The 16,798-nt window shown below is 39.0% G+C and overlaps 1 protein-coding gene across 2 annotated transcripts in view; it reads right to left on the bottom strand.

Annotated features, from left to right (window-relative positions):
* Positions 1-16,798, bottom strand: part of PPIL2 (peptidylprolyl isomerase like 2) — a 73,505-nt gene that overhangs the window by 26,718 nt on the left and 29,989 nt on the right. For both annotated transcript variants that reach the window (XM_054844373.1, XM_054844374.1), the window contains exons 10-13: positions 16,490-16,650; positions 14,857-14,932; positions 13,541-13,647; positions 787-876 (exon numbers count right to left, since the gene is read on the bottom strand). In XM_054844373.1, the coding sequence (XP_054700348.1) occupies positions 787-876; positions 13,541-13,647; positions 14,857-14,932; positions 16,490-16,650 (434 nt within the window). The remainder of the gene's footprint in view (positions 1-786; positions 877-13,540; positions 13,648-14,856; positions 14,933-16,489; positions 16,651-16,798) is intronic.

The raw sequence follows: 16,798 nt of genomic DNA on the forward strand, positions 1-16,798 counted from the left end.
CACACAAGCACAATTTTAATTGTGAGTTTCACTATGAACTGATATACACAGTGCTGTTGAAAGAAAAAAAGCTTTTTTTTTTTTTAGGATGACAGGATGGAATGTAACATTCAGTGATGAAAGATGCATACTGCCTTCAGGATCTGGTTGTTAATTCTTCTGAAAGGAAATTAAGAGGACAGCTACAATATCCTAAGCTGCCTGGACTGTACCTATATAAATCTTTGACTACCAGCGTCGACTTTCTGGTTCACTAGGTGCTCTTTAACTCCTTCACAAAGAAAACCTGGGCACCTAGTCACGGAGCACACACAGGAAAGGATGATCTGATAGTATCCAAGTACCACAACCTGAAACAGAAATTCAGCTGCTTTCTAAAGTTTCATCTGAATGGGATTTCAACAGGCCACAGTATTACTTATCCAAATTAGCATTCCCCCCCTCCTCTCTCTCTCCTTCTGTTCATTAACCACCCACCCACAGCTTAGGGAAGATAACAAGAGCCTTGCCAAGGCAATGACTCTCAAATGGCTTTGTCTAGAACACCAGCAAAAGCACTACTAAATGCAGTGATGCTCCAAGTGACAATATTAGTCAGAGTCAGTTGTTAGTAAGACTAGTAAGTACAAATTTAGTAAGTTAGGACAATCCTAGTTCTGATGGTATATTTAATATACATCTATTGCAAGTTGTCATGCATGGAAGAAGCTAAAACTGAATTAAGCTAAATGAATGTTTTGAGGACATCACATACTATGCGTTACACAGAATTTGTTCAATACTCACCACAAAATTACGAATTGATCTGTGAAAAATTGTTCCATCATAATAGTTCTTCTTGCACAATTTGATAAAATTTTCACATGTTCGGGGTGTCTGAAAGACAAACAGAAGTTTTAATTAAGCAATACCTTTAGATAATCAAATTGGTCACTACACTGTTTACAAGAATCACTCTTCATTTGTGCCTTGCAAAGAAACAATCATGCAGGACTCGAAGAGGAATGAGTCTCTGTCTACAGAAAAAAAGATATAATATATGCTCTTTTAAAGTATACTGGAGAGACACATACTCTGTTAAATAAATTAAACCCAGACCTTCCAATTAGCACAAAGAAGTGCTGAACCCTAGCTCAGATAACATGAACTCCCAGTAGACACGATGGTGAAAGTGGGTAAGCTCAGAGACTTTCAAGTAACTTAGTTCCAGCAGTGTATCATAATCTAGTTCCAAAGGGGAACTTCTAGAACTGAAAAGAGTTAATTTCCCAGAGTAAGAAAAAAACCTGACTTCTCTGCTCCACTATTTCAAAATGAGCACATTGAAGGTAACTGGGAGAGAAGCATTTGGTCCTCTTCCCTACCTGGAACTAAAAATTGGACTGACCCCACAGACCATAGGAGAAATATGGTCACCAGACCATAGGAGAAATAAAAAAGACAACTTGTTTTCAAAAATCTAAAAAGCTAAATATATTGCCAACTTCTAATTTGCTTTTACAGTGCAAATTAAAGCTATTTATTTTAACTTATGAGCCATGGCATTCGAACGATACCTACTGAAAAACTTTACTGCCTACCTAATTATCCTTCCACTGTCATTGTAGGGATTCTCTTCTCTGCAATACTAAAATACCTTCACATGTACCAATACAAGTACAGAAACAGCCAATTTTCTATACTTGGACATGTTTTCCAGTCCCTCTGTGGATTATGTGCATAAATATATTCCAGTTTTACAAAAGAATACACCTAACTAATTTTAGTTGTTACAGGCGTTGAAAATATCCTTATTGTAGTATGTGCTTGCACATAAAGTCCCAGCATGAGTCGCAATGCCTGTAAACGAACACACAAAAGACTTGAAGCCTTTTTCTGAAAGACACTGATTCACTTTGCATTGGTATGACATCATTCTTGGTCTGAAATCTGCAGACAGACAGAGTGAGATTGAGCTATGCAACCTGAAGTGACTTCAAAGCAAAAAAAATAAGGCAAGCCCAATTACAATCATTTATGGATGAAATGATCTTTTTAAAAGCAGATCCATACAAGTATTCATCCTGAACCATATAGAACTTTAATTTTCTTAAATATTTTCTCATCTGAAACAATCATTCCCATCCCTCTTTATTTACACTGAAATCTCGCTTAATTATCCAAACAAACTACCTGCCATTATAAATCCTTTATAATGATTCCTTTTTAATTACTCTACACAGATATAGATGACGGTTGTCTGCTGGGCCATAACTGGAAAAATAAACAAATTCTAATGCAATCTTACACCACCTATTATCTCAGATTTCCTATATGATTCATTATGAAGTTAAAATGGTAATGGCACCATAATGGGTTTATGGTAGAATGTCACTAGGACATGTATTTTGGTAGCATACAGAGGGAAACTTGTAACTACATATATTCCATAAAAATTGTTTCAAGCAATAGGAGGGTTTCCTACAATTTTAATGTTTATAGCAAATTCAAATTTTTTTCTTTGAATTGGACATACATGCCTGAAAATAATCTTTGTACATAATCTTTCAAGTAAAATTCAACCCCTGAAGAATCATTTGTGCAGCGTATGCTTCCTTTATAAGACAATATCATAACAGCCTAACGTAGTGCTATTAGTTATCACTCATGAAAAATGTCGGTAGGGATAAAAATAGGTTTAAAAAAAATCTTTATGAATCAGAAATGGAAACAACAGCTTTTAGCCTAAGGTACTTTATCTCATGAGAACCAAGCACTCTTTGGAGAGAGTGACATAGTTAATAAGTTCTCTAGGGGGAATACAGCAACCTGTAATTAATTTTTTAAGAAAAATGAAATCAGGCGAAAGACTGAGTCCCTTAGGAATACATACCAAACCATTTTAAATTTGCACAAACGTTGCAACAACGTTGATAACCCAATACAGATTTCCTATTTATTTTCAAAACATGATTTGTAAAATATGCATCAAAAAAACTGGCTCTAGTAATGTATTTTTTATGCAGGACCTATGCTGACCCTTCTCTCTAAATTCGTTTCTAGTTATTATATCTTTTCCCAGAAACAAGCTTTTCAAATGCAACTGCAGAAATATTTATTATACATGCAATAATCATTTCACTGCAAGGTTTTCTTGGTTCCCATGGTCACCTCATGCATCATACAGATACATTTGGCAGGTAAACAGTTCCTTAGCAACATTACCATTACCTTTCATAGTGCTTTTTAGTAGATGCAAATGATAAGGTTTACATTCAATCAGTAATAAACCCCAGTTTCAGTCATGCAGTTGATCTAGAATATCTGGCTCCAATTATCTGATTTATTCAAAGCAGTTAACGTTCTTGCCAAATCTCACCCTGCAACATCCAACACCCAAGCACATTTCAGGGACTCTTTAAAGCAGCATCCTGTCCAAAGCAGGAGAAAAAGGTTTGAGGTTTATAGGGAAGGTGTAGATCCTCAGTAATGAAGTTATGTTCTGCATTGACCATACAAACATAGCCAGTCTTTGAAGTCTTTGTTCAAACTACAAAGTCTGATGAGAAATACATATAAACAAACCTGTCTTTGTTATTTGAGTGTAAGATCTTGTGGAAGATGTCAGACTTGCAGTCTTGGAATGCAAAACTGTCTACGACTTCAGAAACTTCCTCCACACCACCTGCCTCACACCATTTCTGAAGGAGGAAGGGATAGTCAAGGCACCTGGAAACGCAGAAGTGCAGGAGGCAATGCCGGTTTCTTGTTGCCTCATTATTGACAATGGGCTGCAGGCTCTCTCTTTATTTCTGGCTGGTTTTGTCTCAAATTGACCTCAACAGCAGCAGCTACCTTTCCCCTCCTTACTCCTTTTACATTAAGCTGGAAATGATTTAAATTATTTTAACCTGCTGACTATGACTTAGACATATCTGTAAGAAAGTCAAGAGAAAAATGCCACCTTAATTTGTTAACCTGTTGATCTGAAAGCCACTGACAGAAAAATGTCTTTAAGAAAGATGTCTCATAAGGCATTTAAGAAAGACGTTTTCAATCTACTGCAATATCTTCTTGGAAGGATGCAGTGATAATCTTAAGAAGTAAAATTTAAAAATTGTGGAAGGCTTTTTTCTCCGAAGAGTGTGGTAGGACAGCCCTGAGAAATCTTCCTTTTCTTCAGTCAAGTTGGGACCTTGTAAGTGATTGCAGTGTCTCTGAATGATGTCCTTCAACTTAAAGATGCTCCAAATGACAAACAGTAAGAATAAAATAAATCTTATTTATACCAAAAGTGAGTCTAGTCTCCTGCTCCAACTATGCTCCCTATTTATTTTTTAGATGCCAAATAACTGTCTTTCAACTGTTGAAAATTCACACCCAATACAAGTGGTAACATTTTAATAAACAGTCTGAGACAGGAATCCAGAAGAATACTTATCCCAGAAGATGACACAAGTGCTTTGCTTGGCTCACAGATATATATATTTAATGGGGCAACAGTCCAATGGTTTTCTAATTATGTTTAAGTCTCCATTTAGCTAATATGCTTAGTAGGTAACTCTACATGGAAATACCAACACCCTACCAGTTACTAGGCCCAGACAAATTTCAAAATTAAAGAGAGATTGCTACTAAGAATGACCATGCAAACACAACAGTGACAAGAGACTGCTTGTGAAATCATGGATACTAGGAAAACACTGAAGAAAGTAATACACAATTTAGAAAGCCAAAGCAAAAACAGAAAAAAATCCTGACTCCTTACTATGAAGGTCTAGGAGAAATGCAGATTTTATCTTGTTCCACTTTTAAGTATTAACCAAGCCAATTTTAGTTTCCTTTTTGACAGCAAGGGTGACTCCAAATCAGGCAAAATTCATCTCTCTTGCTGCATCCTGAGACCTGAGGGGTAAGATTTACCAAGCCAGGTCACTATCTCATTTCTCAGTTTGCATCTCTCCTTTCTCATCAGTTAAATTGGGTCATTACATTTGTAAAAGTTACTTTAACTCAGAATTGGAATTGGGCAGCTGAAGAGCCAACCAGACATAGATTAAAAACCTGCTGCACTCCTGTTGCCAAGGTACAGGAGATGGGAAAAGAGAGGAGCTTCTGAGTCGTTGCCATGACTGCAAGGAAGAAGGCTTTACTATGTGAAGAGCTAATAATTTCAAAATGCTCCATCCCTTGAGGATCTGCATGAACCTTGAAGAGAAATTTCACACTAAGCATTCAGAAGCTGTCAGTCGCACATCTGTATAATTTCCTTGTGCTAATTCCACTTCCTTTTTATTTCTTTTTGTCTCTCTAAATTGGATGAACTGTAGTAGTTGCACTAAACTACAGTGCCTTTATATATGCTCATTAACCCTATGTTTCAAAGTAGAATTAATCTGAAATAATGAAAAGCTTGTTCCTCACAAATTAAAATTGCATTCTACAGCCTTCATCTTATCACACAAACGCCAGAATCCTGCTACTAAGAGGCATGAACTAGTGATGGGAATTTCTAAAGCTTCAAATGAAGCCTGCAATTTTTTTAACATAGATCTCCTTTAAAATGTAAGGTGGATTTTGTTTTGCTTTAGTCCATTTTACATAGAGCATTTTCAATCCTGTAATTGTTCATTCTAGCAACTCTTCTAATGTGTGAGTCCATAGAGAGGTGATTTGGTAAGGTTTAAACTCAGTTCTCCCCATCCCTTTCAATCTGCAATCCTCGTACCTACGCACCCCACAGGAAAGAACTTGCCCTAGTAAAAGCTTGGCTTTATGTAGGACTCAAACAATTGTAATGGAGCAGTTTCAGGAATCACCATCTATCAGGTGCAAACATCTGTTCCCTCCACTAAGCCATGGAAAGAAACTGGACATATAAATGCTTCTAGTGCATTTCAATGCATAATACTGTACTGGAAGGCAATTTAAGCTACCCTACTTCACTTTGCACCAATGGACTAGGAACACACTCCACTTGTTCCAGAGCAAGAGGGATAAGAAAATCCAAAACTCCACAAAGCCCACCACGAAACCACAGGGAGAATTTCACTACAGAAAGCCCATGACGTTTCCCGCTGGAGAAATATTTTTTACAGACCTGAACGTCACCCCTGCCAGCAACACTTTCCTGCTAACAGTTCCCCTATGTGCGAGAAGGGTTGAGCCGGTGACAGGTTATGGTGGCAAACAACAGCTGCTGAGGGTGGTTCGGTTCAAATAAGACACAGTTCATGTAAGGGACACCATTCTTAATCTGGTCTTACAGTGAGCAAACGCGCTCAGGTCAATTTGTGACCTGTGATCAGAAGAGCACAGTTCCAGTGAGAGAGTGCTGGGAGAGATGAAAGCATCAGGCATTGTGGGGTGAAACACTTGGCCAGACTCTTACTGATATTAAAAAAGAATCAGAACAAGCAAACTATGCCTCAGGTAATAGATTGCTGACTTGATAGCAAACATTTGCCTATTTTGCTACCTCAAAGCCTCAAAGTTTGCTCAGAACAAAGAGCAGAATTACTGCATTCTCATTACACAGAAACCCACTATAATTTAATTAGCTATTTAGCAAAGATTGCAGCAGATAGCTAAATTTCACTTTTCAAAGGCATTTCTTCCACAGTACTGACATTAACGATGCTACCAAAAACTTTTTCAAAGACTAAACAAGATGCTCAGCTTAGACAAGATGCCAATAAAAAATTGACATACTCTAGTTTTATTTTTCACTTTTTTGCAAATACAGGGACAATCAATCAGTTTAGCTGAGCACAACTGAAGTTAAACAAGGCATCTAATTCACTCATCTAATTTGTCAATGTTAACTACTAGCTCTCCAGAGGCAGTCATCATCCCTAGCTGCAGTCTCTAACTTTTATTTATTGCAGCAGCAGAAAAGAAAACAATCCTCTCCCCCCCGTCTCAAATTTGTCAGTCACACAAGGGTTGAGGAGCTTGTCAGACAGTGTGGTGCAGCGCTGGGTGCTGATGAGGATGAGGCTGACAAGCACAACATAGCACCACTAGGTACAGTCTAAATGAGGACACAACTTTAATAGCCTGAGCAACCTCCAACAGCTGTAAAACTTGGGAGTATTGCAGGTCCCACGGTGGCTCCCTGGCCTTTCGTCAGTCTGCAACTGGCACATAAATTCCACCTTTTCAGAAGATGCAACCTGTAAGCACTTCCACGCTAGATAGCGAAGCTCTGGTAGCTGTCAGCCTCCCAAGGTCACCCCGCTCTCATCAGAGGAGCCAAGGTACAAACAAGAAACATGTCAGAGAAAGATGAAGAGCAGCAGCTGTGTAACTCCAAACCGCCCACCTCATCCTCGGGTTTGGGATCACTAAGTGGCAGACGCAGCTGGTACGGGATGCCTGCACCATCAAATGTCAAAAAACAATCAACACAATCCAGTAACAATCGATTCCCTCCCCAGATCCAGCTTGTCAGGGGGGCTGGGGAGGTATAAAGGTCCAAATGTGCACCTTCCCACCGATTACCTAAGGCCAAAGGCTGCCAGGAAACTGTGCAGAGACAGCCAAGGGCAGCAAGCCCCAGGGTGCAGGGTCAGGTTCACAGGGAGGCGGCCGAGCACCTTCCTGCACCTTCCTGAACCCCACGTTGAATGTGCCATTCAGGCATGGGCAGTGGGGGACATCGGGGCCTCCCACTGCCCCTTCACTGCTGCAGAATGGCACCAAGGACAAGCACATGATGGCAGCATCCAGATAAGGCATTTCCTACTAACATCTTGCATTAAAATGTTTCTCCTTTCTCAAGCATGGGTGTTATGCCCCCAGAGTTAAAGATATTTAAAATATTAACTTCTAGTCACTTAAGAACAACTTAAGAAGCGACCTGTTAATCAATATGGCTGCACAGAGCCATTCTACTCCCAAACAGAAAAAGCAATAGATCTGTCTGCCATTGTAGCGCTTTGAGGAAAAAACACAGCAAGAAATAACAACATCCTCTCTAACAAACATTTTTATCCAGCTGGATATCTCCTACTGGAAAAGGACAGGTTTGTTTGGGTGGTTTCAGTATCTGTTTACAAGAACTTTCAAAGTTGAAAGTTGCAGCTCTTCCTACAATGACCTATTTTGAAAAAAAAGATGAACTAATCCATTTACAACCCTGCAAACACCACCATACTTCATCCCTACCACCATATTACTGAGTGAACAGGCACTGGTAAAACATCAGCCAGTTATTTGCCAGACAGTGCCACAACGATGCTGACTGAAAGTGAGTAGAATGGATGTTTAAATCAGAAAGAAAATGAGAGGTTCAGGAAGACTGAGGAACCTCGTCATGCCAGGAGGTCAAAGGATTTTTTCAGCGACTCACTACTTTCTCACTGGAAATGGATAAGAAGTTTACAGGCTTCTGATCTTCAGAACAGTCCCTCACACAAAAGGAGAGATGATTTCAAAGACCAGGGGCTGGATTACACATTTATAGATCACAGGCATATTTAACAGGTCAGAGGGCCTCAAAAGATTAAAACATCAGTGTTTGCAGAATAATGGCTCCTTCAGATAGTTATGCCAAGACATCATCGTTAAGCAGAGTTTGCCAGGTCCTAAAACCTCAAAAAGCATTTGTGGAGTACTAGATGGAGCTTTGAAATCCATCTCACATTCTTCTTTGTTATGCCAACTTGCCCTTAAACCTTCAAGTATTAAACCCAAGCGAGACAGGCGAATTTACAAAAACTGCCATGGCAGTTACGGATTAGTATTCAATTACCACTATCAGCACGTGTCTAACCACCAGATCATCACCCCACAGTGACCACTTGTATGAGGAGAACTCACAAAGGAGAGAAGGGAGAGAGCACACCAAACCACCTGTTCATCATTTTGACAGGGTCTTCTGGAGTGTTAAATTTTTTACATATATATTATTTTTTTTCCACGGCACAATAAAAATAAAATGTACAAGCACCAAACAAGAAAGCCTCAAAGCAACCTAGAGGCAAAAGCAGAAATTTTTACTCCCTTTCACAGGTGCAGAGACTGGGAGTTTGCTACCCTGTCTATTCTTATGCGGGGCTGCTGATTCCAACAGGCAGCCTGTTATTTGCATAGCTGCACTCCAGCAATCAGGCATCTATGATACATGTTATTGCCTGGGAATTAAAAATTATGCCCATATTTATTGCTCATTGTGGGGAAAAAAAAAGGGAGATGCCAGTGACTTAAAAAAATCCATAACCAAATGACATAGCCACATCGTACAGCAAGTTCATGGCAAAAGCACAGAATTAAGGGTTTACCAGCTCCTAGTTTTCCACTCCATTCATTACACCACACTGCTTTTCTACTTCCAAACCCAAGGCAATTTGACTTTTTGCACAAGGTAAAGCCTCCACCCTGCCATTAGGAAGCTGCTCCACCACCTAACAAGCTATAACTGCATCACTATAGTCACGTATACAGCAGAATACACACAGATGACATAGACAGTTGGTCCCAGCAGCATCCTGATTAAAGCAGCTAAAAGAACTTGAGGAGACTAGAAAAATCACAGTAAATAAAATACAAGAAAGCCAGTGACGCTCATTGCCTTTCATCAGTTATTTTTTTCATAATTTATCTGTTTGGCGATGCATGAGACTAGACCTGAAAGAATAACACTTGTTGGATGTAGTTAATCTTCTACACTTGCCAGAATTACTTCTGGCAAGTAGAATTTTTGTAAATTTGTTTCCAATTAGTATATACAACAAATGTTGCTTATGCCCAGCTGAACTCAGCTTCCTGGAAAATGTCCCTAGCAAATGGCCATCTGATTAGTCCCCATCAGGAGGAACATACTGTATCTGAATAAGAATACTGGGAGAAAAACAAATGGCAACAAAGAGCAATAGGCACACCGCTAAGAAGCAAAGAGAGCACAGCAGTGCACCTTTGCTCATTTAAGGCACAAATTCAAAAGGGTGAAAAAAAATTCCAGCTTATCTTCCAAAGTCTTTTTACTACCTTTTCTCAGGTCGATGACTTAAACCATACATCATCTTTCTAGAACCTAAGTGAAGTTTTCTGGTGCTCTGAACAAGTGATTTCAAACACAGAAAATATCTGGATTCTAGCCCTATTTCATGCTCTCCTTCTGAATCCTGTCACAAAGTAATTGATGACTTCAATCACACTGCAGCACTGATTTCCTGCCCTGGATCAATACAAAACACTTCTTGATTAGGTTTTTGGTGCTAGGAAGAATCTCATCACTATCAATCTTATTGATTGGCACCTTAAAGTACTAGTATATGAAGATCCTTAGATTTATTTTTAAACAAAAGTTTCCACACGTACAGAGGACTGAACTCTGAACAATCCATATTGCCAGATAGCTCACAAAAAACGGGAAAGAAAGAACAGGAGACAGAAGAGCTGTGAAGGGAGAAGGAGTAAGAACCCAGGGAAGGTACTGAAGGCAAAGAGATACTGGGTAGACTTCAGAAGCAGTGCAGACTACTGAGAGCACAACTGCAAGGATGTTTTGCTTAAATATATCCCATAGGCATGAAAATACAATCGAAGACTCAGTAGACATACACTCGAAGACAGCATGTCACTTGCTGTTCTCTATTTCAGCAAGACGACTTCACCTCAAAGTGTATATTGAAATCTAACCCATAAGACTATTTTAAAATGTAATTTGAATGTTGCAAGTCGTACCTCCGGACACAGGTATTCATTTGTCATATTTATATAGCAACTTCATCCTCAAGCTTCCTAAAGCATTTCACAATCACGTATTTGCAGTATTGTGCAAATACAGCCACTGCTAGGGTGGCTTCCATAATAACCAGAGCACAGGATATCACTCAGCAATTAAAAAAAGTAGCCTGTGGTCAGGTCAAGACAACAACCAGGCAGGCAGTGTTCAGTCTTTAAAAAGAGAAGCTAAGCACCACTGTAATATGGCTTATAAATCATATACTTGCTCATGCAGTTGCACTGCTTGAGAGAGTAGATGTATGAATTCCCCAAATCACAGATATTTTGTCTGAATTCATACAGCAATGACAGCCTAACTCTGCTATGGGTTCTCACGCACTCAAGTAGAACAGATCTGTGTGTTGAATCCAGGGGTCCTAAATCTGCTAGTGGTCTCAGTGGGTATCAATACAGAGCTTTGGGCTGAAATTTGTTTCTCCCTTTCTTTCTGAAAAGCTGAGGTATTACCCATGACAACTATGTTAAAAAATCACAAAGACTGAAAAGTCAGGCACCAAAAAGCTTGTGCAACATTAATTTGGGCGAACATTATGATGCAGGCCGGTCTCCCCTGACTGTATTCAAGAACTATACCCACATTCTACGCTCTTGCAGGAAAACCAAATCCTGCATATAAACCATTTCACTATACAGTTCCAAATAGCTCCCAGAACTGGTTCAGCTTATGTACTGAATAAGCCAGGACAGCTGATAAAAACCTCAGCATATGATTAATTAAGATTATTACCATGCATATTCACAAGCAGGGTAAACTGGACATGTTTAGAAAGCCTTGATTTTGGCATTTCCCCATTTTCTGTGTCTGTCTTTGCAATCTCAATAGATCCATTGTAGCTCATCTGAGTATATGTTTGTGACCCATAAATGTGTTACATATTTATAAAATGTTTGCACTTCCTGCACTGAGCTACCTTACGTGCCTAACCTCAGTGTGATTCAGGAAAACCAAAGTTAGAAGCACAAACTCCTTATATAGTAAAGGGAGAAAAACAAGCACCTCCTGGAGGAACTGATTTAATAGACCTAGGATGATGACCTAAAGTGGATGTTGTGAAAGCCTCCTTAAAGCAGCAAGTTTTTCCTACTTATTCTAAATATGTATCTTTTTCCCCTCTGCAGTGCCAGAGGTCTGCTTAATTCACACAGATTTAATTGACACACAGAAATGAAAGAAACAGATGGCTCGAGGCCAGTGTTCAAGCAGGTCTGGTTGTGTAAAACAGCGCACACTTCCAAAGCGTACATGAGGAAGCGGCGTGTGTGAAAGGGAGATGAATAGGAATTCATCTGGGAAAAAGGAAACACAATGGGTATCATACAGGAAGTTTATAATGGGCAGTTGAGACTGGGTCCTCAGGACTGAGTGACACTGGTCACACATGTGGCCAAAAAACCCACGCTAATAAGAATAGCTGCAGTCAGCCTGCATTAGCCAGGAGCCAGTTTGAGAACATATGGCAAAACAAATGATTCAATGCAATCTGTTCATTCTGCTGCTTCCCCCAAATATTGCTGTACTAACATCCTCTGCTTTTTGCCTTATTACACAGTGTTACTATTTAAGAGCATGGAAAACACCTGTAGGGATGACAGGGACCTACAGAATTACTAGCATGATACACTGCTGTAGAGATTCCTATACTGTTCCACAGATCAGCTCGAGATGTTTACACATAACTTGCTCCTTACTTGCGTGAGAGAAAGGAAGAGAAGGGAAAGCTAGCAGCCTTGTCCTGTTTGCTCCTTTTTCTTTCTCCCAGGCAAAAAAGGATGAATTCTCCCACTGCATCTCTGCATTTCACACCAGGCACCCCAGCTCCTAGCTAGCACCACTGTTCTTAAATTCTGTGAGGGTCGCAACAAGCAGAAGTTTTACCATTTTGACCCCTATTCACATCCTTCAACTTCCTAAAACATCTACCTTCAGGCATATCATCCCCTGAGATAAAAATGTCAGTAAACATCAGAAGGTTTGGTCTTTTTACATTGAAAACTTTTTTCCTTTTATAGATGTGGTCATACAAAATAAATAAGCAAGCACACTAGCAAGCAGTGACGTCTGAGACATCAGTGTCACCACAACTCATCTGTCCATCGTAAGTCTTGCCATGTTTATTATTTTAAGAGCCACATATCTTCCCCAGAATCAGACTCTATTGACTATAAAAAAACCTTCTAGTCCGTTGTTTTTTAAAATGAACATTTGCCTCTTAATGGCAAAGGGACGATGTTTGAACACGTGAACCTTAAAAACTAAAACAACAGGAAGTAAAAAACATATTCTAAGGTTTTCATTTATGTTTCCTCTGTAAAGCTGAGGATTTAGAAGGAAATCTAACTATTTCTGGGCATCTTAACTACACGCACTCAGGCTGACAGGCTGTTCTCAGTTTCACTGAAGTTCTTTTCCTGGTTCCGCCAGTAACCTGCTGTGTAACCTTGGGTTGTTCTCTCTTCTCTGTGCTCTTCCTTCTTTTTTCTTTCTACCTTCCTTGTCACTGTTTGGGTCACTATAATCCTGACCCTTTGAAGCTCTAAGCATGTACCTTGACATGTTACAAGTAGACCACTAAAATGTATGGAAGTACTCACGGAGAACATTTATACATATAGTAGTATAATATATAAAATAATATATATACATTTTACAGTGGAGTTTTGTGTATGTATGAAAACACACCAAAACAACTGAAAGCTAGTTATTTATCTGTATCTATTACAACTACACATTATTCCTTTCTTTGGACATTTCCATTGCCAGCTCCTATTCTGTTATCTAGAGAGATTCATCTTATGGGGAACACAGTACCATGTCACAATGCAGCTCCAAGTTTAGGTCCCCTTTATTAGTGTGAAGTCGCACGTAGCCCTTCTTCTTCACGTATTTGTATCTCACAACATCTTCTTCAATAGCAGCTGTATCAAAGCAAAAGACAATAATTAGCTCTCTGGAAGCTTACTCCTTGATCTTTAGAAATCATCAGAAAACAAATTGCTAGATTCTACTGTCTGACCTCTTCCCCTGGGGTGCTGGGTCTTCAGGGATTGCACTCTGCAATTCATCTATGATAACCTCACATTAATCTCTGTGCAAAACAGTTTCCATTATAGAAAGCCACCAACTCCTCGAGAGCCAACAATATCATCTATATTTTTAAGTCACAGAAGCATTCAATATTACAAACTGTAATTTTCGAGTAATGTCTACCAATCACAAATGTTTCTTTGAAACCAAATTGTTTGTCAAACTTGGAAGCCAAGCAGGTAGTCATCAGTCAACCACAAATTGCTGACATATGAGAACCTACCCAGTTCTGAAAACAAATGAAGCTAAATTACTGGAAACATTACTGGAAAGTCAAACCAAAGGATCAATCTAGGATGTTTCCACTTCCATTTTGTCAAAATGTCCAGTTAGATATTTTCAACACTCAAAAAATTCACCTGTAAATCACTGTAATCCACCAAGTAAAGGAAGAGAACTTGGTAAACATAGTTTTAGCAATGTATTCAATCTTTGCGTAAGTGTGTGACATACTTCTAAACTTTAGTGCCAAATGCCAGACCTTTCTCTTCAACTGGGAATACGAATCACTCAGCTATTTAATCAATATTAAAATTAAATAAATGCTATACATTTGTGTTTAGGCTGAAGAATGAAAGGAAAACTTTATTGTGCTAAAATGCAATTCTGTGTAATCTTGAAAAGCAGTAAATCAAAAGTTATCACCACAAAATTTGCTGTCATTCTAACCAATACTGAGTTAGGCCAAAAAGGTGGTAAAGATTTTGTATGCTGTTTGAGGAGAGGGTATACTTCATTCCTAACTTACATAAGTGGATATCCCATTTTGTGGTCCCCGGGCATAGAAAATACCTCATTAATTTCAGTTCAATGTAAGTAACTGTCATTCAAAGCCAAAGCTAATTCATAATTGCTCCATTATTTTCAGAATGAGCTCACTGTAAAGTATGGATATATCTGCTCAGGGAATACATTTCCAAGGTATCATTACTGACCAATTATCAATGCATTCCTTCAGTCCCCATAAATGTGCGTGCTAGGGAGCACACTTTGAAACTGGAAAGTAAATAAACAGCTTGTAGCTAGGTAGCTTCTGGTACCTGCTTCGTGGGTAGTTTCAGGCACCATTGCAGTGGAGGTGAAGGAAGCGCTTACTGCTCCAGTGGAATAGTGAGCCTGTTTGCAGAGGAAAAAGCAAGAGAAAAAGACATTAGATCTCAGAATTTATCTACTAAAGGTACTATATAAGCACTAGAAACACACAAATGTCATCCTTCTGAAGGCAGACTTTCCGATCCAGCTCCTATAGAAACAAACAAATGCACAATGCAGTGATAATTCTCCATCTGTTGTCCATAACATTTGGCTCTGATGAAACTCTAGTTAAGGCTGTCCATGTGCTGAGCTGAAGGGGCTTATTGCTTCCCTTACAGTTTAATACATCATTATGTAAAGATTCTAATATCAGAATTTATTTGTACATCCACAGGTGGAGATAGGAAAGGAGTACTGCTGGCAAGACATCTGTAAAATTCTCCAATGTTGCTGAGTAAGTGGAAGGAAAATCCAGTGAACCATGGAGACGCTGTGGAGGAAAGCAAACCCCCCCCCCCCCGGCCCTTCTGTGTGCAGAGGCACTGTCCCATGGTTCCCAGTGCCTATTTTGAGCTTTGCAATTCTCCTGTAGAAAGGAAATGTGAACGTCACACATGGATTTTGTACTAAATTACAAAGATCTAATAAACCCAGAGATACGTTTAGCGGCTCTGAGGCAATGCCTGTAAAGAATACAGGTCAGGCCAATGCTCTATCCGTAAGGTTAACACGGCACCCTGTGCAAGTTTACAGTTAGGTCATTAGCTGACAGTCTGACTCTCCAACACGTGTAGGGCTCGTCATTGTCTCTCACCTCTTTTTTTTTCTCCCTACATCTTTTGTTTTCTTGTAACACTATAATGCCCTGAAAAAGGGGCAAATGTGATCCTACTCCTTGGTCACATACACTCCCTAATCTGTCACTAAGCCTCCTCATTAAAAGCCATATGCTGCCTTGCTATTCGTTTTCATGTAAGTGTAATCAAAGCACCAAGATGCATACATCCCAGAATTATTAAAGGAAAGAAGAATACCCTGTCTTGCTCATTTCAAACAGCCTTTGATGTAGGAAATCTAGATGCAGATGAATTGTTTCTCTTGACAACCATGAACACACAGCAACATGCACCTGGAAGAATATCCTTTAAATATTCCACTAAAAATCTGCATTCCAGTGGAAAAAAAATGGAGAAGCAGCTGTGGATTATTTATATATTTGCCCACACCAGAAATGATTCACTTGCACTGCCCTTAAGGTGTGTTCTCTCTGCTAATAACTGCAGGAAGCAATGATAAACAAATTCAAAGCAAGAGATTACAACCTGGGAAAAAAGGTTCTGCCAACATATACATCACAGGCACATCATAAAGATTCCTCTTCCTTAACGCGCTCCATTTCTAAAATGTTTAGGTTCATTTACAATGATTTAACAAAGAGAAACTCACTAACATATACAATGTATTTCTAAGGAATCCCGATATGATTCTCATATTCTCATCTATGACAAATTTCCATGTAACAGAAAACATAAGGAGTAGTGTCTGTTTATATTGCGATATGGCCTCTAAGCTGAAAAACATATATTACCATTCTTGAAGAAGTCAGTCGGTGCCAATGTACAAATTAAGTCAACTTACTGCATTTAGCTTATCCACTTTCTTCTTTTCAGGAGCCTTCATAGTAGCTGCTAGAATATCATCGCCTTTGAACTCCTTATAAAGCTCCAGTAAAGTCTCTCGGGTCTCTGTATTTGTATTTTTCAAATAGTAAGATGGATCTAATTTTGCTTTTTCTTCATCTAGGTAAGACAAAGTTAAATCATTCAGAGTTAAAAGAAAAATTCTATTTTGTTTTCCCTCAGTTTATTACATATCTAGTTACACAAAAATCTTCCAAATATTATTTCTACTTTTTTTAAGTAAAAAGGTCTAGTAACTATATTTATT

The sequence above is a fragment of the Grus americana genome, chromosome 16 (genome assembly GCF_028858705.1).
Source record: "Grus americana isolate bGruAme1 chromosome 16, bGruAme1.mat, whole genome shotgun sequence".
Lineage (NCBI taxonomy): Eukaryota > Metazoa > Chordata > Aves > Gruiformes > Gruidae > Grus > Grus americana.